Source organism: Paralichthys olivaceus, chromosome 8, assembly GCF_024713975.1.
Source record: "Paralichthys olivaceus isolate ysfri-2021 chromosome 8, ASM2471397v2, whole genome shotgun sequence".
NCBI classification, from domain to species: domain Eukaryota; kingdom Metazoa; phylum Chordata; class Actinopteri; order Pleuronectiformes; family Paralichthyidae; genus Paralichthys; species Paralichthys olivaceus.
The window spans coordinates 1,608,789-1,633,271 of NC_091100.1; the positions used below are offsets into that span (position 1 = coordinate 1,608,789).

The 24,483-nt window shown below is 43.6% G+C and overlaps 2 protein-coding genes across 8 annotated transcripts; both read right to left on the reverse strand.

The window, feature by feature from the left end:
• Window positions 1-777: 777 nt before the first annotated feature.
• Window positions 778-14,249, reverse strand: hoga1 (4-hydroxy-2-oxoglutarate aldolase 1). 4 transcript variants are annotated; one of them, XM_069529804.1, is made up of 9 exons: window positions 14,141-14,249; window positions 13,677-13,941; window positions 12,501-12,629; window positions 11,852-11,979; window positions 11,493-11,627; window positions 7,615-7,711; window positions 4,585-4,718; window positions 3,045-3,195; window positions 778-1,562 (listed from the first exon to the last, which is right to left on the reverse strand). In XM_069529804.1, the coding sequence occupies exons 2-8, from the start codon at window positions 13,888-13,890 to the stop codon at window positions 3,046-3,048; spliced, it is 987 nt and encodes a 328-aa protein (XP_069385905.1). In that variant the 5' UTR covers window positions 13,891-13,941; window positions 14,141-14,249; the 3' UTR covers window positions 778-1,562; window position 3,045. The 4 variants fall into 4 exon arrangements, with proteins under 4 accessions (XP_069385905.1, XP_069385904.1, XP_069385903.1 ...); XM_069529803.1 differs by lacking the exon at window positions 778-1,562 and adding an exon at window positions 2,692-2,828; XM_069529802.1 differs by lacking the exon at window positions 778-1,562 and having other exon boundaries at window positions 2,692-3,195; window positions 13,677-13,931; window positions 14,141-14,240.
• A 185-nt stretch (window positions 14,250-14,434) lies between these two features.
• LOC138411105 (pregnancy-specific beta-1-glycoprotein 7-like) lies at window positions 14,435-21,363 on the reverse strand. 4 transcript variants are annotated; one of them, XM_069529795.1, is made up of 9 exons: window positions 21,257-21,363; window positions 20,764-20,849; window positions 20,003-20,347; window positions 19,645-19,866; window positions 18,008-18,352; window positions 17,698-17,931; window positions 17,316-17,588; window positions 17,014-17,098; window positions 14,435-16,887 (listed from the first exon to the last, which is right to left on the reverse strand). In XM_069529795.1, exons 2-9 carry the CDS (start codon window positions 20,834-20,836, stop codon window positions 16,662-16,664), a joined length of 1,803 nt encoding a protein of 600 aa, XP_069385896.1. In that variant the 5' UTR covers window positions 20,837-20,849; window positions 21,257-21,363; the 3' UTR covers window positions 14,435-16,661. The 4 variants fall into 4 exon arrangements, with proteins under 4 accessions (XP_069385896.1, XP_069385898.1, XP_069385897.1 ...); XM_069529797.1 differs by lacking the exon at window positions 21,257-21,363 and having other exon boundaries at window positions 14,435-16,569; window positions 16,833-16,887; window positions 20,764-20,907; XM_069529796.1 differs by lacking the exon at window positions 21,257-21,363 and having other exon boundaries at window positions 17,316-17,576; window positions 20,764-20,907.
• Between the last annotated feature and the right edge of the window lie 3,120 nt (window positions 21,364-24,483).

Consider the following 24,483-nt stretch of genomic DNA (forward strand, 5'->3'; position numbering starts at 1 on the left):
ATTATTATTTGCTTCTTTAAACCTGAAGCACTGTCACTGCCACTTGAAAGAGGCTCGGCTGAATAGAAAGAATTCACCTTGTGCCGTCAGAAATCCTTGAACAGACGGATCAATGTGACGAAAACGGTTCGTCGATGTTTTCGCTGTCGCACAGTTCCCGTCTCTCTGCGAGGCTCTTTGTTGATGCTCCCAAACACAACAATCCAAACGACGAGAAAGCCTTTCAGAGAGAAGGAGGTCAGGGCCTCGAGCCGCCGTCCCCATCTTTAAAAAAGCGAAGCCGCTGACAGTTCGTTTCAAAAGATCCTTTTTGTTCCTTCAAAAAAAAAAAAAAAAAGTTTTGGTGGAATTCAAATGATTGAAATTCAGCTGGAGGCTGGTTTTTATAAACGCAGGTGAAACACTGAGGAGATTTTCATGAAATCGGTCACGACCCAACGAAGAACCAGTTCTGGAGCGACTCTGGATAAAGGATTCTTTTTTCACTTGGGGCGATATCGGATGTTTCCGATCACACTCCTCGTAAAAAGTCCTGAACCCATTCGCATCAAACTCTGGAGGGAGACAGAGCCACAGACGACCTCTCTTCATTTCATTTCTTTCCTTAACATTGAGAGATGCAGCTTTTTTCAACATTTTCCTCAATATCTCAGAAAATAATATTTCTGTGAGATAAAAAAAACCAAAAACGTATTTCCGTCATTTTCTGTTGTAGGACCTAGACAGACGTGTGTGGGATTGTTTGGCCTTGGCGGAGGTAAGTGCTCGACATTCTGGTTTCATTGTTTGAGTAATTATTTATTTGAGCATAATTTAAAAGGTTCGGAATTAAAACAAAGCGTCTGAAACACTGACTGAATCCAAACACCGGCTTTAAAATGTCTCAAATCATGAAATGTAAACAGGATTAAATGGAGTTGTCCTGAAAAGCAAGCGAAGGACTTCTGTGATCAGAACGAGCGATCTCCGTCGCGTTGCGTCCTCGTCACGTTTGCGCCCTCGTCACGTTTGCACATCCTTGGATCCTTTCTTTGGGCTCCTGTGAGGATTTGTGAAAACATCCATCGTCCTAAAAACGCTGCTCATTGGAGTCAGATGAAAGCAAAGAGACGACCGTGTGCAAAAAGCTGAAGGCTCGCATCGCCATGGCGACCTGCTTCACTTGGCTTTAATTACTGCATTAAATTCTGCTTTTAACGTTCCCACATCAGAGCACTGGCACTTTGCTCTGCTACAACCTGTGAGTGTGACCTTCGGCTCTGCCTCCCACTGAGCCCCTCTGATCCTCAGACCTGCCGACGGACACGTTCAAGCCTCCGCACGCGCTCGCAGGTGTTTCTCATTAACCCGCCTGATGTGATCCGATTGTACGAGTCTCCACTTCCTCCCACGTCGCGAAAATGAAGCCAAAATGTCTCAGGTTGAGGTGCGGCCATCTTGTGCGTCATTTGGAGCCAGAATCTGTGCAGCGGCGTTTTGGGGGGGGGGGGGAATGAAGCCGTGGTGATCGGGGCACAGGCTCGACCAATCAGGAGTCAGTCTCAGCTGTCAATCATCTCAGCCTGTTTTTACATCATCAAATAACAAATAAAAAACCAAACTGATCAGAAACACTTGAACGAACATCAGCGTGAGAAGAACGACCTGAAATGACAAACATTTATTTAACGTCCTTCTTTTTAGTTTGGTCGAGGTCCCAACTATTAACATGGAGGAGGTGGGGGTGCCGACAGGGGGCGAGCCACACGTTCTGCTTTTGGGGAACTGTGATGTCGTCCATCTATACCAGCAGTCTATGACACAGATCGTACGTACATGGACCAAACTGAAAGGTCAAAGTTCACGTCAAATACATTTTTCATTTGAGGTTTTTCCGATCACGCTGACGTGCGATGCTACAGAAACAGGTTGAAACGTCACGATCCCGCATGTTTTGATTTGTCGAACCTTTGACCCCAGAAACTCCGTCAGTTTGTCCCCGAGCACAGACGTGATTAAATTCCCTGCAGGCGTCCCTGATACGCCGCCTTTACAAGAGCAGGACGCACGTGACCTCGGAGTGACCTTGACCCTTGACCTCTAACATTCTCTTCAGTTCATTCTGGAGTCAGAGTGAATGTTAGCGGTGAATTTTCAGATGGAGGAGCAACGTGGAAACAGATGAGGCCTCTGGCTGCAGCTGTCACCAGCGCACAGGCCGCAAAAATAAAAACCAGTACACGATGAGGCTGAGCTGGTTTTTAACAGAGTGAAGAAGATACAGATACATTATGTAATACATTATATTTATGTATTAATATATATCAGTATTCTATTATCATTATGTACTAAGAAATAATCTTAGGTGAACATTTTTTTATTCCCAAAATTTCTGTCACGTTACAGAATCGGAGTTTTCACTCGTTCATTTTGTCAGCAGGATTTCACCAAAACTTCTCAACACACAAGCATGAAACTTGGAGCAAATGTCCGACGGAGGCCAAGAAAGAAAATATACAATTTTGGCGTGGATCCGGACAAAGGGGCGGATCCAGGAGTTTTTTTCCAGGTGATTTTGGTGAATAAATGACGGATCAATGTTTAAGATCAGGAACTAAGATGTTGACATGTGGAGCAACTTGATAAACTGCGATTTCTCTTTGTGTAAAATAAACAAACTTGAGTTCTTCAATAATAAACTGAAAGTCAGTGTGTGTTGGATATTGTGTGTTTTATTATAATTTGAGGAGCCGGTCTGACACGAGGACACAGATGTGCCGTCAACACAACCATCGATCCAGATGTTTCTCTCTGAATTACAAGAATTCCTCCTGAATCTTCTAACAAACCTAAAACATATTGAATTGTTTACATTTAGTCAAATAAAACCTGTGAGCGACAGTCACTTGATTTTACACGTACATGAAATTAAAACAGAATAAAGTTGATTGATTTCGAGATCACGGAGCTGTGAGGCAGAATCAGAGTTATTTTCTTGCTCTTCCTCGACCGCATGTCACACAGAGTGAAGAGACACACTCACACACACACACAGACACACACACCTCACAGCCAGCCGTTGGACGTGAAGTCCCGCCTCAGCTGCTGAGTTTCGGCCTCTGACAGCGGCTGCAGAGGTGATCGACAGGCGCCGCCGTGGAAACCAAACCACTCCATCGCCTGTTTGAGGGCGGGAACTCCCAACTTCCTGGTCACCTAGCAACACAGAGCTCCAATGAGTCTCCATACATACTCGCACATACAACCCCCCCCCCCCCCCCCCCCCTGCAGCCTGAGCGTTCAGAGCTTTATCAGCGATGACACTTGGAATCAGGCAGGTTCAGGATCCAGTGATCAATAAATGACTGCTGAGCTGCGTCCGGACCACGTGTCACATGACATCAGAGCGGAGCTGGATCTTCTTCACGATGCAGCACACGTGTGGAGGTGGTTGCGTGTTCGTCTGCAGCTGCTCGGGCAGCGACGTGTTGCTCACTTTTTGAAAACAGACACGTTTGCAGCCTGCAGCGAATTGTTCACCTCATGGACACAAACACCGTCAGACTCGTGTTTGATTACGACTTAAACAACAGGATCCAGGACATTAAAGTTTAAACTCTGTCTAAGATTGAAACTACTTCTGCTTTTGTAATTTACCAGCTTTGCATTCACTCCTGGTGGTCGAGTCATGTGACGGATAAGAACCAACCAGGAAGTGTCCTCACAAAGTCTCCATGAAACGATGCAGCCCCTGAGTTACCCACGTTTCTAAACTTCTACGTTTTAGAAAAATGTTTGTACGGCAGGCGTAACCACAGCAACGGTGATGCGGGTTTAAAACTAAAACATATTAGTGAGGGTGTGGCCTAAATGATTTATCAACCCACTGTGACGTCACTCATTGGTTTGCGAGCTTCCATTTTTGAAGCCTCAGTTTGACATGTTGTTCAGCGCCATCTTGGTTTTTCTGAAGTAACCATATTTGGAGGAGCAGGGGTGGAGCCTGACTGAGAGCGCCAGGTCATTACACGCCCACCTACACCTGACACCTGCTCCCATTGGACGGGGCTAGCTGTCAATCACACTGTGGTACCCACCCCCCAATACATCAGCTGTATTGAAGAAGACTTGAAACGAGAGACTGAGACATAAAGTCCTCGTGTTTACTGACGTTATAAAGTGGAGACATTTTCAATAGACTTCTATAGAAACTAGCAGTGGTGTCGCCCTCTGCTGGAGAGAATATATGTTTCAGGCACTAACGCATTGGCTTCACTTTCAGAAACTTTTAGTCTTTGTTTTTAAAAACACTCGTGGTTTTACTTCCCTTGTTTTGAGGTTGTAAAAGGAAGTTTCCTGGTTTCTGTGTTTTCTTTTCATTTCTAAAAGGAAAATGTTTGAATCTGTTGAGTGAAAGCAATTCGTTATTTGAACACTCTTTTTCTCCAGTCGTCGTTTACCAGGAAATACTGCTCCTTCTCCTTGACCCGCTGAGGTTTAATTAAACTCGTGAAGCTGTTTCCTGTCTCCCTGCCCCAGAGAGCAGTGTCACTATTTAGCGGCGCGGTGGATAAAAGCGTCCACCGTGCAGCAGATGGTACTCACGGCGGCGTTGGGCTCGATGAGGCGCTGCTGCAGGACTCTGGCTTCCTCCCAGCGACCGGCCACACACAGATGCTCCAACTCGCACAGCTCCGGGCCCAGGACGTTAGCCAGCGCACACACGCCGCCAACTGCACCTAGAAACACACACACATCCGTCAGCGGGGAATCATCAGCGTAAAAAAAGGCTGAAACATTCGACCTTTTGTAATAAAATGAAGTAAAGAGAAAAAGAAAAGAACAAAAGATCAAGTCGAACACTTCAATTTGTTGAATAGAGAGATTTCCAATGAGGCCGAACAATACAGATGTTTTGGGGCCGATGCTGATATTAGGGGGGAAATCGTTAAAGATATTTCTGAGGTTTGAAGTTAAGAATTCTGCAAATATTGTTTTGCTTCTTTTCAAAGTCAAATAAAATAAAATCACGTTTGATAAATTCGGGACATCGTGAGTTTTGCCTCTGAAATGTTCCCGCCACCAATCAATCACGCTCTGTGCGCTAAAGAATTAGCATCACATCAGAGTCCAAGAAGCTCGAGACACAACAACAGAGAAACCTAAAGATAAAACAGGAAGTTTCAGTGATTCCTCTTCAATAAAAAACATTTCCACAGTGAACTCACAGTAAATCATTTACTGTCTGCAGTTGTCTCTCCTGACGGATCAGTTCAGATGTGTTGATATGATTTTTTTTTTCCGTGAGGCAGATATTTTCCCAGGCAACAAGATCCAATGTCCTTTCAACAACATCTCATTGTGCGTCTGGTGGTGGAGGAGAGAAGCAGAGAAGCAGCCTCGGTCCGTGGCCTTGGATTTGTTGTTGTGGATAGACGAGCCGGAGGTTGATGATGGGAGGGTTTTCTGTCTCCTTTATGTTCGTGTGGTCTGCAGACGACTGACAGGTGAGCAGCGCCGCCCCCTCGCACGGGCGAACGTGTCCGGGAGAGAGGAAGAACGGACGAGGACTCTGTGAGGACTTCATACATGGACCATTTCTGATTCATACCTTCTTGTGAATAATTTGGACGATGGTTTTTCTGATGAATAAAATGCTTTGACAGTTTTCTGTGATAAGCTGATACTGTCCAAAATGTAGATTTAAAGTTCCTTAAAGCCTCAGAACCATTTTCCTAAAGGTTTATATTGTCTCTAATGTCTTTCTGCCATTTATATTTTTGTTCATAGGGGATTCTTTCTTAAAAATCACAACAGTAACTAACTAGAATGGCACCAAATCTCCACTAAGGTCCAACAGTTCCTGAAATTCAATCAATCTGCACCAACTTTCACACACTAGTAGATATCAGTCCCCTAAACATTCACAGAGAAATCAATGAAAATGTTGAAATCAAAAAGGATAAAAAAAAAAAAAAGATCCTCCAGATTGAAGCTGAAATTAAAAACACAACCAACTGCACGGACTTCGGACCCTGATGGAAAGATGGGACACGACAGCAGAACTCGTTAAGCAAATCTGGATCAGCGGCTGGATCCAGGAAATTGTTCTGATGATTTTAATATGTTTTATCTTTCTGTACGTCTCGTTCCACCTGGGGTTTAGTTCCTGTTTGTGAAACACTGTTAAGAAAATGTATAATAAATGCAGTTTACTGTTATACAGCAGTGAAAGCTAAAACTAACAGTCACTTTCATTATCCGCTGATTTATTTATAATCCTGACGATGAAACAATAGATCTCAAGTTCAAACCTTCAAATATGTTTACACTGCGAGACGAGCAGCAAATTACTACATTAGTAAAAATGTTAATTAATTGAAAGAAGTATGAGACGTTTACACACACACACACACACACACACACACACACACACACACACACACACACACACACACACACACACCCAATTACTCCCATATTTCAGTTATAGAGATGAGAGCATGTCAGGGAGTTGAGGGGCTGTGTGTGTGTGTGTGTGTGTGTGTGTGTGTGTGTGTGTGTGTGTGTGTGTGTGTGTGTGTGTGTGTGTGTGTGTGTTTGACAGCGCGGGCAGTGGGAGAACATGACTCATTAGGTTCCTGAGCATCATGTTGATGCTTATCCCCCCCCCAACGTCTCAGCGTCTTATCTGATCCGAGCGTCCTCTGTACGTGGCCGACATGAGAAGGAGGTAGAAACCGTAACTCTGCGGTGAAAGAGACCTGATGTCTTATGACTGAAGCATCAGACGCTGAGAGAGACGATGGTGAGAGACAACTCGGAGGGTGATTCAAATACAAGATGGTCAAACTGAGCTGCGTTCAGGGGAACAAGTTCTAAAAACACCCGTTCACACTGAGAGGAGACAACACAGTGTTGGTTTCTGACATTTCAGGTCGTCCTGACTCCAAACGTGCAAGATGGCGGCGTTCGAATCTGAGGTATCAGATGTGTGTGGCTGCTGAGTCAGGTGGAAGAGATGTGGTAGGTTTGTTTCTCGCTATTGGTCGAGTGCCTGGATCAGTGGGATCTCGATACTGCGGCTCCGTCCCATGATCACAGAGGCTGAGACGTCTCGCACAACTACACACAACGCAAACACAACCGGGACGGAGGTGAACGAGCCGAGTTTCTGTGGACGAGTCAAGTCAGGAACACGTTTCTGTTGCCGAGAACGTATCTGACCCAGAGTTCATGTCTGAAAACATCTGGATTTGTTCGAGTTAAAGGAGAAAAGAAGAAACACAAATGTAAAGTTTGTCGTTTGTATGACAACATGTTCTGGAGCCTGAATCCTGTGAAATGAGGATTTTGTACATTCAGAGGACGGAGACACGCGATCCCTTCAGGGAGCGCCGTGGTTTCTGTGAAGTGTGAGTGAGATCTGAAACGACCACAGGAAGTGACCTCACAGTGCAAAGGTTTCATGGCTATACAACGTGGATGCTGGCGACGATGAAGCCACAACAAGGATACGATCACGTTATGTTACACGTGCAGTTGTGTTTTTGAAAGACGAACAAAAAGAAAACAAAGTTGTTTTTCAGACAAAGAGCAGAAGAGGTGGCGACTCCACTGTTTCAGGTTTCTCACCAACACAATAGGCGGCCATGAGGAACCCCGCCGAGCCCGCCAGCACCTGGAAATCCTCCGCTTTGGTTCTGTGAACAATCAGGCCGATCCGTGTGATCTGAGGAGACAACGAGAGCGAGAGAAGAAGGTAAAAAAACCACGACTGTTTCATCATCATCATCATCATCATCACTCCTCCCTGCTGTCAGTTTCTGCTGTAGCATCTCTAATCCCCGAGGGGGGGGGGGGGGGGGAAATCACAAGAGACGACGACAAACCCAACATCGCACAGGGTAAACAGATCGCTCAAATTGAGACGAGCAGCGACTCTTTACCGAGGATTTGGGAGGGAGGGAATCGTTCAACGGCCCGAATGAAAGAAGGAAAAAGAGAGAGAGAGAGGGAGGGAGAGAGTCCCAAGTGAGATAAAAAAAAGAGGAATCAACTTCAAACGAGGAGGAGGAGGAGGAGGAGGAGAAGATCATGAATAATTCATACGCTCCTTATTTTGTTTTGCATCTTTTAATTCCTTTTGTCAAACCGGATATGAGAATCCAAATAAACCTGAAACGTTCAAAGGCAGCGTGAGACCACGACGACGACGACTCTGCACATGAAGCTGAAAACTCCGCAGGGAAAACCTGCAGCCTGCGGCTTCAGCCTCCATCACCGTTACCGGGGAGGGTCTATTTTTAACCGCCGGGTGTCAGTCAGCTTCCCCGTATCAGTCATTTCAAACACGTAGGACTGTAATTGATCAGTCAGTCAATCAGGGTGTAGGAGCTCCTGCTGGTCTCCTGAAGGCTGCAGCACTCTGGATATTTAGATGCAGCTCCCCAGCGGGAGACATAAAGCAGCAGCGACACAACTGTCCTGCCCCAGCGACAGGAAACCACTCATTAGCTCTTATTTCTGTTTAAAGTCTCATTATTGTCATTAGCCTGAAGTGTGCGACTCGTGATCGCAGGCAAACTGCCAGGAGCGTCTCAACGGACTTTAGGGGCTCCGAGCAAAACGGACCAAACCAAACCTGTAAGAAACACACGATACCTGTCGTCCAAAGAATTCACAAAGTTTTCAAACTTTTCTTCTGTGACAATTCGTGAAATTCTGTTGACTTTAGCAATAATGTTTATTTTATTGAAGAATGACTTTTATATACAGGTGCAGGAGAAACAAAGAGGATGTGCGGAAGAAAGGAAGAGGGGCAGGAGGAACAGAAAACGAGATACATCTACAATTTCTAGAACCAGAGAAACGTCATGTTTTCATGTTTCAGGTTGAAATGAATCGTCTGTGGATCCTCGTTAGAAACAGGAAGTGCTAAACGCTAATTGTCTGTGGATCCTCGCAAGAAACAGGAAGTGCTAAACGCTAATTGTCTGTGGATCCTCGTTAGAAACAGGAAGTGCTAAACGCTAATTGTCTGTGGATCCTCGTTAGAAACAGGAAGTGCTAAACGCTAAATTTCTGTGGATCCTCGTAAGAAACAGGAAGTGCTAAACGCTAATTGTCTGTGGATCCTCGTTAGAAACAGGAAGTGCTAAACGCTAATTGTCTGTGGATCCTCGTTAGAAACAGGAAGTGCTAAACGCTAATTGTCTGTGGATCCTCGTTAGAAACAGGAAGTGCTAAACACTTACTCTGCAAGATGTCTGTAAATAGAAGGTGATGAAATAAAGCAGGAGCTCCACTGCTGGTGGGAGAGATCAATTAGGTTCAACCTGCAATTATGATCATTTAAAGCTTCACACACTCGTTACTTAAAGGTTCCTCCTCTTCTCTGACGATGAGCCACACGACACTACTACATGTAAAAGATGAAAGTATTTATAAACGTAAAAATGTGACGACTCAAACTGTGTCTAATATAAAATAATATTAGGTGATTCAGGCTTTTCGGTTTTAATTTCTATGAAATAATTTTTTAATAAAATAGATCTGAAAGCTTTAACTCCATCCCAATGTTGTGAACACAACACCTCATAGAAAACCCATAACATTTTTGAAGCATGTAGAATTTTTAAGTTTTTGAGATATGAAAATGTTTCTCTGCTCTTCTCGACACTCTCTGGCGCCTCCTAGCGTTATCAACAAGTTTTACACTGCGCGTAACAAAACATATGACATCATCGCACGAGATAGAAGACGGAGGCTTCTGTGTTCTAACTTTCATGGTTTATGGAAAACAACAATCTTCCACGGTGGTTTCCAGAGCGTTCACTTGTTAAAAATTAAATGTTTAAAGGAAATAAGTGAAATGATGACGTGTGAAATGTCTTTAACTTTATTTATCATATTTAAATGTTCAGGACTTTTCTCAAGTTGCGGCTATAAACGTTAAATAATCACTCAGATGAGAACAGTTTGGATCAGATGGAGAAACTCTGCGCTCACACGTCTGAAACCTGCAGGAAACACTGGGTGTGTGTGCAGAGACGGAACGAGGAGTCGGATGAGATGAGACTTGAATGATCTGAGGGGAGGATCATTAAAGGAGACGATCAGGAGAGACTGGTGGCTGACAACTGTTTCAAACCCATGTGACTGAACGTAGCTCGCTTTCAGCGCCGTCTTAATTTATTCACAAACTTTTCCGTCGTGTGCGGCCGCTGTCACTCTCCCCGATCATCAGCGTCACAATAACTCGTGTGTGCAGAGTAAAATAAAAAAATACACAGCCGAGCCGTCGACGCCTCAAAATAGAAACAGAAACAGTGAAGCAAACCACCGTATCCGTGACGACTCGCGGCTGCTTCACGTTGTTTGTTTTATTTCTAAAGGAGGAATCTGAGGACCGTGCAGACGTTTGATCCTTTAACAGGAAAGAACCAGATGAGTTTAAAGGAGCGTTACACCAAAAACTGTGTTTGGGAGAATCACTCACATCTATGGAGGAGAGCAGAGCTCACTCAGGGATTATGTAATCAGATTACAAGAACTCAAAGATTAGTTTATTTATGCTGCTGGACTTTTTTTAATCCTGTTTTATCGGTTTTCTTTTCTTACTTTAGATGTTTTACTTGTTGCTTGTTTTATTGTTAATGCACCTTTAAATGTTTTCACGTGTTTTATGCTTTCCCTTGATTTTATGAATTCATTTGACCCACAGCTGCCGTGGTTGTGCAGCGAGACCAATTTCACTCCATGTCCGTCTTTCCTCTGAAAACTTTTTTTCAAATTCACTTCGGCCAAAATATAAAAACAACCGTGAAGACATTTCTGATGATCTGCCAGAGAGCAGCGGCCGACTCATGTGTTTTCTGTTCTGAATACTTTCTCTGCGGCTCGTCTGCCGTCCTCAAATTGACCCACCGGCCCTTGTTTTCTGTGCGTGGCCTCTTCACGCCCACAAATTGAGAGGGGCCACTCTGCGCTTGAACTACGCCCACGCTTCTGTCTCCCAGCGAGTGGACAAACATCACAAATCTATTTGCAACTTCTACCCACACAGACAAAAAAAAAAAAGAACAGTGTGAAGAGAGAAAACTGTTCTTTTCTCTCCGACAACTCTGCAATCAAAGGACTCGATCTGAAACTTCTTCACTCGTTCACACTCTGTTCTCGACAGCGTGGCGCTGATCTGCTTCTAAAATCTGTCTGAGTGTGGAGAGCAGAGACAGCGGAGACGTCCCTCCATCGCTGCTGCACAGACTCCAGATGTGCAAGATGGCGGCTTCGTGCCTGAGATTTTTTTGGCTTCGTTTCTGTATCGTCGGAGGAAGTGAGAGTAAAACTTCCTCCTGTATTCAAAATTCTCAGTAAACGTCTTTTTAAACGTCTGCATAATAACTGAGTTCAGTCCAACTCGTACGGGAATCTACCTCGTCAGTCTACAGGCTGAGCGAACATCTGTGTGGCAGCTGGACATAAACACACGTGGTGGGTTTGGTTCTTACGTCTCCTCCGCTGTCCTTCAGACCCACGATGTTCGGATGCTGAGACAGAGTCACCACAGCGTCCAGCGGCAGCTCCAGTCCAGTGTTGGCTGGAACGCTGTAGAGCACCACCGGCACCGCACTACTGTCCGCCACCTGCGGGATGAGGATAAGGAATCCACACGGGTTTGATTCCTTATCTAAAGTAATGATTGTACAGTCACTGGTGTTAAGCATAGACCGTAAATAAAGATGGATAAATAAAGTCCAACAGTCCTGTTTGCCCCCTGGTGGCTGGCTACAGTATGGGTTTTATATATATCTATATAGGAAGTGGAGACTGTGATTAAGTGTCACAGTCAGAATTTATTTGACTTTACCTTTGTAAAGTGCTGGATCAGGGCGCGACTGTCCATCTTCCCCTTGTAGAAGCAGGGAGTCACCACCAGGACGACGTCGGCGCCGGCCGCCGCCATCTTCTCCGTGAGCTGCAGGGTGGCTCTGGTGGCTGAACAGACGACGGAGGAGAAACACAACGTGACAGTGAGTTCACTCTTTTAGAACTTCACTGGTTCCAGAAGTAGATTTATGGTTAATTTGTATGCATCACCTCACACACTGAGCATGGCCTCCATTTTCACTGTGGATTTTCTTTCTCCTGCTCAACTTTTCAGCCTCTAAAACCTGATTTTAGTCGTCTGAGTAAATTGATTTACAACTACCACAAAGATATAATACAATTAGATTTTATTTCTCCAATATATTTTTGTTGGGTTCGAGTTAGGGTCAGGGATTTTGATTATTGTAAAACATTATGAAATGTAATTTTAGCAAACGTGATTTGTTTAAAAGGAACTTTGACTTTTGCAGGGAAACAATTTGACTCGTTTCTTCTTCAAAAATAAAACCTGTTGATTCAAATCTTAACTCGACATGAAGCCGACTAATGATCATCACAAATACAACGAGTATTTAACGTTGAACCCTGAACTTAGAAAAACACACACACACACACACACAGTCTCCTACATTCACAGCCTGATCCGACCATCAGCAGTTTGTCCGCCGGCAGCGAGCGTCTGACCGTCTTCACCACCTCCACCCGCTCCTCCTCCGTCAGGTACGGGTACTCTCCGTTGGAGCCCTGCACCACCAGACCTGCAACACAGAACACTTCTCATCTCATGTTTCTCCGCTGCTCGTAAACTCACATTTACAAAACCTGGATCTCTATTTGGATCTGCAACAAACTGCACACACTCATAGATATCAGTCCTCTAAACATGCCCCCCCCCCCCCCCATGACAGTAGTATGTAGTATTCTAGTTGTATCCTGTGTCTCGATGTTCTTATACAGTTTTATTTCCTTCTATTCTCTTTGTTTGAACCTGGATGTATTCTGCTGTAACGCCCACTTTAGCCCCCTGAGGATCAATAAATCTCATCTTCACTTTATGTTGTAGTTTCCAAACTGTTTCATATAAAACATAGAAACAACAGATATAGTAGTTGAGGTAGAACTGACAGCAGTAGTATTCGTATCTGTGGGGGTGTATAAATAATCTGAAGGTGATACAGAATCATTGGAAGGAGCGCGTAGGAGCTTTTTATTTTCATCCTTTTGATTATAATCTGATTAAAATCTGAATACATTCATTTACAACTGGTACAAAAATATGTGACTTCTTCTCCTGAAACTTTTATCGTGTTGTTTGAAAGTTTTTCTGTCAAACAGTATGAAAACAACAGATATATGTATTTACTGATACAAACTGAATATTGCCTCGTTTATGTATAACTGACAGCACCAATAACAGTGTGTGTACATACAGTAACAGAATACTGTGTGTACTGTAAATATTTCAGCTGCAGTAGCATTAGAAAACCACCAGAAGGAGACAAACCTCAGGTGAGCTTGTGTTGTTTTTTTCTGTGAGCTGAACTTTGACCTGCAGGTCCCTGAACACACTGATGAGTGACCGGTCAGTGAACCAATGAGCTCCTGAGCTGCGTGTGTGAAGGTGTGAGAGGCGAGCAGCTGGAATGTGATTGGATATTCTCCTCAAAGTCCCTCAGACCCGCGGAGCCTCCGTGTTCTAACATCAGTGAAGTTAATCAGTAGCTGACACAGTGAAGTCAAACTTGTCCAAACAGAGGAGCCTTCTGGATCCACCTCACTGAACTACTGGAGCTCGAGTCTCTGACCTTTAAACGGTATCTTGGCATATTTCTGCAGGTTTCCCTCCAGTCCCCGGTGGTCCACGTCCTCCTCGGCGGTGAACGGGGTGGCGATGGGCGGGTAGATGCCGCTGAGGTCCAGCCTGGCAGCGGCGGCAGCGGTAACGTGGCTCCGGGTTCGTCTCCAGGCTCCTCCGCAGAGAAGGGGAACCGGGCGTCTCCACATCCGAGCGCACAGCATCGTGAGGCGGACACTGACCGGTGCTCGCTCCCTGTGTGTGTCTGTGTGTGTCTGTGTGCAGGAGGAGGAGGGTGGTCATTAACCTGCTTCTGTAAATATTGACCAGAGTTTGATTTCCACAGCAACTTTCAATCTGTATCATCTCAGACGGTTTTTCTATCAGACACGTTTTTACGCTGCGTAAAAGCCAAACTTCGCGTTGTTAAGTTACTTTTACGCGTTTATCCACATGACAAAAACTTTCACTCACCTGACAACTGTTTGAAACGACTGTCAGGCGGAAGGACACACACACACACACACACACACACACACACACCGTGCGAAGTGTGTGTTTGCCCAGTAGATCCAAAGCTCCGCCCCGGAAGAGGCAGGGTTTGTCAACCACGTGCAGGTTTCAGAGTTGACGCAAACTTCTCATGTCTCAGGACCGCCACCAGGGGGCGCTGCTTGTGACTCAACCCACATTCTGCCGACACCAGTTTATTAAGAGTCTGGTTTTATTACAGAAAGTGAGTTCAGCAAAGTCTCCTCATGAAAACAGTTCAATCATCAGATCTGGATTTATTTTAATGCATAGTTAAAATTAAGTTTCAGCATTACATGCAGTGAGATACGACAAAATGAAACCTGATGAAACAGCAGGTGAAATAAGAATAAGACATACGATCATGAATGACCTGGAAATCACTGCTGCTGTTTTCTCACATGAGCTAAACGATGATATCCACTTGATTTATCTCCATCTCTTAAATACCCTTTAAATTATAGTTTGCTAATTAATATACATTAAACCACATTCACATCCTTTTTTACAGATCATAAGAACGTCTGATGATAACTTAAAATAAAAACGTATGGACACATGACTTATTAAATGAAACTTAAAAGAGGAATAAAAACTCAAAAGTTGAAATAAAATCAGATTCTGTGTGTTCCAGTGGATGTTATAGCCTTTACTATACTGCCACCGTGTGGAGGAGCCTTTAATTGCAGTCACGTTCCATCTGCAGTGGCTTTGAATCAGTTTGAATGATTAAACATGAAGCACAAAGTACAAACGTTTGTTTAAATCATCAACGTGGAACTAGAGGAGTGGAGGCTGTTATAGAATCAGATGAACTCTCTGTTCATTTGTGATGACGCTGCAGACGGACGTGTTTTCAACCACACGGTGAAACTGGACAAACCTGCATCACGTGTGATCGTGTGTCAGAGATGAGGGAGACATCGTGTTGGAATTGGCTGAGAGGCTTTACACCAGCGGGGGCCCCAGTCAAAAACAGGGACCTCAGGGGGCCCTACATTGAACCAGAGCAACCCCCCCACCCACTCCAATACATTTGGACGTTCTAGTCTTCAACCAAACCTCTGAAATAAGGAAGCAGAATTATCTGCAGAGAGTTAGTGACATGAGGTCCGGAGGTGTCCGATGGTGTCTACTGTACAAAGCAGAGGAGAGAATCTAAAGGGGTTCTCACAAAGTGTATGTTGCTGTGGACTGACGTCATCAGCCCTTGTAAGGTGGCCCCCTTTCAGCTCGGGGGTCATTACCTGAAGTTTCAGTCTCCTTCGCTAACACTGAATACTGCTCGTAAACAATCCTGATGTTCAAATATCTTACAGCGTCGACAAATCACAAAATCATAGATTAATACAACTTTTTAATAAACCACTGTTTGAAAGAGACTTTGAACGGCTTTTGATCAACACTGGTCCTTTCTGTGACGTGTGGATGTTTAATGTGAATGAGACGTTTGTTATTTTTGAAGAATTGTGAAAACTACGATATCTAACTGTGGTGTCCTGCCTCTCGCGAGTCACGTTTGTGCGCAAGCCACTGAAACGTTAGTCACACACACACACACACACACTGCTGATGATGACAGGAAACACAAATTCACTGACCAACCTTCCACAATAAGGCAACTAAATAAAATGGCTTACATGAATTATTTTTAAATAGCCAAACGTTACCCGTTAAAAACTAACTGGATATTGTTGATGATAATAATAAATATTTTAGTTCATTAGCTTTATATTCGCTCAAGATTGTTTGTTGTGTCTTCTTCCTTCTATAGTTTCAATAATCGTTAAACCGTGATCTTTTCTCTGACAATAATCGTGGAACCAAAAGATGAGTCACGTGGTGTTACGACACCCTCGAAGGCTCATCACAAAGACGTCCAACATGGTTCAGAGGGTAACAGTAAAAAAACAAGTCCATTCATTGCAGAAAAGACAAGAAGCTCAACAACAGGCCGGCAAAATGGAGAAAAGAAGGAAAAGCCAACACATCAACCCACAAAGAGTCGTAGGATCTGAGAATCTTCCTTCAACCTAAACCAACATCAGAACTAAAGCAAACAGAAATAAAGCCGTGAACACTGGACGACAGGACCCATCAGAAAAGAACAAGAAAAGAAACAACACAATAAAACTCTTGCTCTAAAGGTCATGCTGTACAAACTGCTGCTGCAACCGCGGATGGAAAGAGAGAGAGACTTCCTGTCCCCTCTTAAATACTTTCAGCGTCTTGTACGGATGTACTCTGAAGTCGTCCATCTTTGTTATTGTTGTCACAGTGGCTCTGATGCTTCACACCAGCTCTTCCTGCTCCTCTGTGTCTTCTGTCTCTGCTGCAGCCGTGACGTTCTCATACTCAGGACAATCGTCTGACTGATGGAGGAGAGATGATAAATATTAAGCCTCACTGGACTTTATTCATGAAACCTGCATATAATCACAGTTCATTCCAAATGTTTAGAACGTTATAGCGCCCCCTGTCCATTTGTCTGTTTGTTTATCAGCAGGATTGAGCAAAAACATTTTGGGGCAGATTCAGACAAAGTAGCTGATCCAAGAAATGTTTCATCTCCTTCTTTAACATTGAGATGAAAACAGTGATACCCAGTGGTTCTCTTGGCCTCACTGTCTCTCACCTTCATCTCCACAGCTTCATTCACTTCTGATTTCAAGCTCAGAGTTTTCTTCATCCTGGATCCAAAACAACAACAAACAACATTTTACTAAATGAACTTCAGAACTAAAACTAGTGTTTGAAGACATTTGAAGAGACAGTGAAAGAGCAGAGGGTGAACTGATGGATTTTTATTGTTGTACCTCGTCCACAGAGTCCAGACAAGCACTGGAACCAGCACGACCACCAGAGTCAGCCTGATGGTATTCATGATTATTACTGACTCCCCTAGACAACAGATAGGAGACATTAGCAGTGTGGTGAGACTGATGACTCCGTTTGCCAGGAGATGCTGTTGGTCAGTCAGTATTGTTCATGTGCAATATGATGGGCTTGATATACAGCTATGAGACATCTGCAAATCCTGAGTATTGATGGTTTAAGGTTCTGGTGCAATGAAAAGGAGGCGGGGTGTAGGCTGTAAGAGTCCGAGTGCTTAAATCACCTGCTCCAACAGTCACATGTAAGGAGGCGTCACTACGTCCTCGTCTGTTCTGAGCCTCACACCGATAATTTCCACCATGTTCAGCTGTGATATTAGTGATGGTGAAGATTTGTCCTGATGCTCTTGGTGAGTCCTCGTCCTCCTTGTACCAGGTGTAATTAGCTGCTGGGTTAGCATCACTGCTGCAGGTCAGAGTCACTGAGCTGCCCTCCATGATCTCACCAGAGGGACTCACTGACACAGAGGGAACCTTTGGAGCGTCTGAAGGATAGTCTATATTAACACACAGGATGAGAATACAATCAAAACACAGTCTGCATCATTTGTTCAAGTTTAAATTATTTCCACATTATTGTAGCTTTATGAAGAGGAGTAAACTCACTCAATGTAGGAGAAGGGAAACGCTCATGTCCTTCTATAGCACAGTGATAGTTGTCTCCAGCATTAAAGAGTTGGAGCAGAAAGTATTTTTTCCGTCCAACAAGTTGTTTGTTATTCTTGAACCAAACGTAGGAAAGATGATCAGGGAGCTGACAACTGCTGTGACAGGTCAGCTCTGTCCAGGTAGGATATGGATTGGCTGTTGATCTCCTCACATGTACCTGGAGCTGAGGGTCTGTGAACAAACATGTTCTTTTATTTCAACATACACACGAACATTTCAAACTGACTGACTCTAATGAAAATGTTACCTGTGACAGACAAAGTGACTCCAGCTGAACCAGTAAGACTCTCTCGGTTTGTTGTGAACCTGAACTTGTACACAGCTGAGTCTGTCTCTCTCAGGTCAGAGATTCTCAGAGTGCACTTGTTGTTTTCACAGAGATACTCCACACGACCTGAATACTGTGACTGTGTTTTCAGATCCACATTAACATGATTTTCTTTAAACCAGAAAGTTTTCTGAACTGTAACTTCACGGTTATTCTCTCTGGATGGGTATGTGTAGGAACAGTTAATGTCCACTGTTGATCCTCTGTGGACACAGATCTCAGTAGAAGTGTATCTCACATTCCATTCTCTCTGACTCCGTACCACTGTAACACAGAGCACATCAGAGAATCAGAAGATAAACTAATACATTTATAAAACTACCTCCATGTATTTTCTCTGGTGAATCACCAGTCGGCAGGTTTTCATTTTAAGATGATGATGATGTCAAGATGAGTGAACTTTCAGTGAACAAAGAATACAGGGAAGTGCCCTTTAGACTTCAGTGTGTGGGAGAAAACACAGTTGGAGGTGAGGAACATGAGTGACCTTGTATAAGTTGCTCTTCTAATGGAGCAAACTGGCCAATATGGAGGAAATGATCTGTATCTTTTATGCAGAGTCGACCAAAGATGGACGACACGTCTCCACTTCCTCCCACGATCCAGAAATGAAGCCAAAATATCCTGGATACCAACGCTGCCATCTTTCACATTTGGAACCACAGTCTGCACAGTAGTGATCCGGAGACGGAGCCACAGTATCAAGGTCCCGCCGATACACAAGCTCCACCAATCGTGGGGAAAGTCCAGACTCAATTGTGCTGACGTTCTTTGACGTTCATGTGTGAAAACAGCTCTTACTTTTCACCACTGCTGTTTCTGGTTCACAGTATTTTCTGTTACTAAGCAAACAACTGCAGAGCACAGACAATCAGCTTCCTGTTTACAGGGGCTCAGTGTCCGTCACTAGCTGCGGTTTCTGGTCTGAAATATCTACATCTAACTACACCTGACACCATCAGATATAGACGAGATACATGGAGAGGAAACACTTTTGGCAACTCAGACATCTGAGAGAACTAAACTGATTCTTCAGAAGACAAAGATGTTGGAAACCATTGTTTTAGTCTTTAACAAAGTGTTTTAACAGCTTGTTATATTATATATTGTTGCCTGCATGTCTCAGTGGGTTTTAACATTAATGAGCCCGGACACTCTGGACTCAGCCCCAAATGTTTCACAGTGCAGCTGACGCCCCTGGAAGAAACCATCTTTGAGAAATTTGTGTTTGACTTTTTAGATTGGACCATGTTCCATCCACTAACGTGGAGGAGGCAGAGTTTATGACCTACACTGCAGCCAGCCACCAGGGGGTGATCAAGATGCTTTGGCTTCACTTTTGGGGAGCAGTCATGTCGTCCATCTTTATTTACAGAAGTAGAACACTAGTACTTGTACTACACTAGTGTGTCAGTACTGTCAGTAGTACACCAAGAGTTCAATGTTCCCATGCAGAAAAAAGTATTTAAAAACACATGAAGTTATGGTACAATACATTATCCCAAATACTCCAGCAGGTGGTGCTGTGTTAGTGAAATACTGTAGATTAAACTCACACAGTGAGGGAGAGTGGAAATCCTTGTGTCCTTTAACAGCACAGGAAACTGTGTCTGCAGGATCAAACACATCTGAATAAGATGCTCCTTCAATCTTCTTCTGTTGATTCTTGTACCAGACGTAGGTCAGATGATCAGGAAGATGACAACTGCTCTGACACTTGAGCTCTGCATAGTTATAAGAGTAACCCTTCACTGGTGCGTTCACCTGCACATGCAAATCTGTATGTGAGAATAAGGAATTCATTTGAGTCCAACCTGACGACACACACATGTATATAAAAGTGCACAGACACACTCAAGTGAACCACACAAGATGTAGGAGATACATGAATGAATGTTCAGATGAAAATGTTACCTGGGACAGACAAAGTGACTCCAGCTGAACCAGTAAAACTGTCTTGGTTTGTTGTGAACCTGAACTTGTACACAGCTGAGTCTGTCTCTCTCAGGTCAGAGATTCTCAGAGTGCACTTGTTGTTTTCACAGAGATACTCCACACGACCTGAATACTCCGGATCAGTCATTAGATCAACGTAAATACCATTACTATCTTTAATGAACCAGAACGTTTCCTGAACTGTAACATCACGGTTATTAAATGTGGATGTGTAGGTACAGTTAATGTCCACTGTTGATCCTCTGGGGACACAGATCTCAGTAGGAGTGTATCTCACATCCCAGCCATTCTCACACTGTACCACTGAAACACAGAGAATCAGATTCATAACGACACCAGAGACGATTATTTGACTTTTTCATTTTTGTAGAAAAGAAACACATTTCCATCAGCAGCATTCCATAGCATTTCAATGAATGACTCCACACACTGATGACAATTCCTGCATCGAGAGGAGAGTCATGATACTACTACTACTACTACTACTGTTACTGTTTCAGAATCTGCAATACTTTGATCTTTAAAAAATTTGAAGGATTAAAAATAATACTGATGATAATTAATTTATATATTTTCTATCTGCACCACTTTACAGGTGGAGATCTGAAAATGAACAAATAGTTCATTTATATTTTTACTTTCTTTCTCAAACTCACTTCAGATGAATCAGAAGTCCGAGTGTAAAATAGACTGACAACATAAATGTAGACGTACAGTACCTGGCACACTGAGGAGGAGGAGAACAAATCCACTCGCTGCTGCAGTTCCACTCATAGTAGCTGCTGCTCTCATCTGTGACTTCAAACTATTCAAACGTCCACAGATAAATAATGTGCACAAGACGAAACTCAGTCACATCACAGACACGTCTACCTACAACACAGGAGAGTCTGAGAGTAAAGACGGACTCTGTAAGAACAAGAAGAAGTCAAACTGATAAATACACCAACTTCCTTCCTCTTTATATTTACATGCATGCTGAGTCAAATAGTGTTAAACTGTTGTTTGAACGAGTGTGAGAAACAACTTTAGTGTCTTCTGTTCATATCAAACCTGTATCGTCCACATCACGAGAACAATTCAAGTGTCTTAAAAAGATGCAGTCCACTGTGTTTCAGAAACATGAAATAAAAACACATGAAGAGAGAGAGAGAGGAATCAAAGACACATTTAAGAGGAATTAGAAAATAAATGACAACTACTTCCACTGACATGGAAGATGCAGGGTTTATGACCAATGCTGCAGCCAGCCACCAGAGGGTGACAGATATGATTTGGCTTCACTTTGGGGGAGCAGTCATGTTTTCCATCTTCATAAACAGTCTGTGTATCAAACGTGAAGTTGAGGGAAGATTAGACGTTCATTTGAGTTACAACTTCCTGTTTCATGGTGAAACATCAAAGTTTGACACGTCACCATGGAAACATGAAGTGTTCTGTGTTCCTTGATGAGCGGGTGTCACTTCTGCAACAATCTCCTGTTACATCTTCAAAATGTTCTGACCGGAGCTTTAATCGTCCAGAAACATGAGGAGCTTTAAAACTGTTGACCTAGTTTTTACGTCAGGTTGTGACAAAGGGAACTTGGTAACTAGTAACTGTCGGCGTATGCCTTGTAAATATTGCACAAATGGGGATTTGTATTTATTGCACTTTAAACAAATATGTTAACGACACACATAAATAACGACACTTTGCACTTTTAGAACTGTATTAGCACTTTATTCGCAGGATTTGCACAGAACATTTTGCACATTTGCACATTTTTCTAGCGAGTCATCATTTCTCGCTGTGTGTGTGAAGTAGTTGGACCAGTGATGCAGCTGTCGTCTTGCAGATGCTGCGGTGTGTAGTCGGCTCCGTCTGAAAGAGGGAGGAGTTAGATTAGGGAGCCGACGACGTCAGTTATAACAGAGAGTCATAATTGATGAACCAAAGTTAAATGTGTGAGCTTTACATGTTGTTAAGGTGTCGATGAAGTGAACTAGTTGTTTGTTGAAGTGCGCAGAAAAACTCACCGTCCTTTCCTCTGTCCGCTTCAGGGTGTCCCATCCAAAACAGTCCCCCGGGGGGAACGAAGCACACATAAACGTTCCGGGAGGGACCAAGTGGAAGGATAGGCATGGGGGTGCTCTATAGTTGGTGTTTATTTATATTTATTGTATTTGAAGGTGGGGATAGAGTTTCTGGGTGACTTAACTGCAGAGACTTGGAAGTTGGTTCCATCTCCACTAATGTGGCTATGCCCGATCCATTGGAACCATCCCCGAGCTTCTACGACCTTCAGAAATGGTGAAACCACCAAATCTCCCAAAAAAAGTAAGAGATATTTGTAAATAACTTTTTTTCTGAAGGTCATAGAGACTTGGGCATTTCGGGATTAATGAAGGGTAGCTTGCCACGCGACCACACCGAATTTCAGCACGTTTCGAGCAAGCAGCGCAAAGTTATTCACCCTATGGTGAATAAGGGTTAGGCTTGCAATGAGGGTTAGGGTTAGGGTTGTGGTTAGGGTTAGGGTTAGGGTTAGGGTTGTGATTAGGGTTAGGGTTGTGGTTAGGGTTAGGGATGAATGCCCACTGGAGATCAAGATATTCTTCAATAACTTTCTTTCTGAAGGTCATAAAGACTTGGAAGTTGGTTCCATCTCCACTAATGTGGGTATGCCCGATCCATTGGTACCACCCCCGAGCTCCTACGACCTTTGGAAGGGTTAGGGTTAGGGTTGTGATTAGTGTTTCATTTTTGTGTTCTGTTTAGGGTTAGGGTTAGGAATGAAAAGCCATTGGAGATCAAGATATTCTTCAATAACTTTTTTTCTGAAGGTCATAGAGACTTGGAAGTTGGTTCCATCTCCACTAATGTGGCTATGCCCGATCCATTGGAACCATCCCCGAGCTTCTACGACCTTCAGAAATGGTGAAACCACCAAATCTCCCAAAAAAAGTAAGAGATATTTGTAAATAACTTTTTTTCTGAAGGTCATAGAGACTTGGGCATTTCGGGATTAATGAAGGGTAGCTTGCCACGCAACCACACCGAATTTCAGCACGTTTCGAGCAAGCAGCGCAAAGTTATTCACCCTATGGTGAATAAGGGTTAGGCTTGCAATGAGGGTTAGGGTTAGGGTTGTGGTTAGGGTTAGGGATGAATGCCCACTGGAGATCAAGATATTCTTCAATAACTTTCTTTCTGAAGGTCATAAAGACTTGGAAGTTGGTTCCATCTCCACTAATGTGGGTATGCCCGATCCATTGGTACCACCCCCGAGCTCCTACGACCTTTGGAAGGGTTAGGGTTAGGGTTGTGATTAGTGTTTCATTTTTGTGTTCTGTTTAGGGTTAGGGTTAGGAATGAAAAGCCATTGGAGATCAAGATATTCTTCAATAACTTTTTTTCTGAAGGTCATAGAGACTTGGAAGTTGGTTCCATCTCCACTAATGTGGCTATGCCCGATCCATTGGAACCATCCCCGAGCTTCTACGACCTTCAGAAATGGTGAAACCACCAAATCTCCCAAAAAAAGTACGAGATATTTGTAAATAACTTTTTTTCTGAAGGTCATAGAGACTTGGGCATTTCGGGATTAATGAAGGGTAGCTTGCCACGCGACCACACCGAATTTCAGCACGTTTCGAGCAAGCAGCGCAAAGTTATTCACCCTATGGTGAATAAGGGTTAGGCTTGCAATGAGGGTTAGGGTTAGGGTTGTGGTTAGGGTTAGGGTTAGGGTTGTGATTAGGGTTAGGGATGAATGCCCACTGGAGATCAAGATATTCTTCAATAACTTTCTTTCTGAAGGTCATAAAGACTTGGAAGTTGGTTCCATCTCCACTAATGTGGGTATGCCCGATCCATTGGTACCACCCCCGAGCTCCTACGACCTTTGGAAGGGTTAGGGTTAGGGTTGTGATTAGTGTTTCATTTTTGTGTTCTGTTTAGGGTTAGGGTTAGGAATGAAAAGCCATTGGAGATCAAGATATTCTTCAATAACATTTTTTCTGAAGGTCATAGAGACTTGGAAGTTGGTTCCATCTCCACTAATGTGGCTATGCCCGATCCATTGGAACCATCCCCGAGCTTCTACGACCTTCAGAAATGGTGAAACCACCAAATCTCCCAAAAAAAGTACGAGATATTTGTAAATAACTTTTTTTCTGAAGGTCATAGAGACTTGGGCATTTCGGGATTAATGAAGGGTAGCTTGCCACGCGACCACACCGAATTTCAGCACGTTTCGAGCAAGCAGCGCAAAGTTATTCACCCTATGGTGAATAAGGGTTAGGCTTGCAATGAGGGTTAGGGTTAGGGTTGTGGTTAGGGTTAGGGTTAGGGTTGTGATTAGGGTTAGGGATGAATGCCCACTGGAGATCAAGATATTCTTCAATAACTTTCTTTCTGAAGGTCATAAAGACTTGGAAGTTGGTTCCATCTCCACT

Excerpts from the sequence above, each read along its gene's own strand:
- hoga1 (XM_069529804.1), bottom strand. The coding sequence starts at position 13,890 with ATGCTGTGCGCTCGGATGTGGAGACGCCCGGTTCCCCTTCTCTGCGGA. Across the intron at positions 11,628-11,851 it reads TGATCCAGCACTTTACAAAG|GTGGCGGACAGTAGTGCGGT; the intron begins GTAAAGTCAAAT and ends CTCATCCCGCAG. Across the intron at positions 7,712-11,492 it reads TGAAGGACAGCGGAGGAGAC|ATCACACGGATCGGCCTGAT; the intron begins GTAAGAACCAAA and ends TTGTCTCCTCAG.
- LOC138411105 (XM_069529795.1), bottom strand. The coding sequence starts at position 20,836 with ATGAGAGCAGCAGCTACTATGAGTGGAACTGCAGCAGCGAGTGGATTT. Across the intron at positions 20,348-20,763 it reads CCTCCTCCTCAGTGTGCCAG|TGGTACAGTGTGAGAATGGC; the intron begins GTACTGTACGTC and ends TCTGTGTTTCAG. Across the intron at positions 17,099-17,315 it reads ACATGTGACTGTTGGAGCAG|GGGAGTCAGTAATAATCATG; the intron begins GTGATTTAAGCA and ends TCTGTTGTCTAG.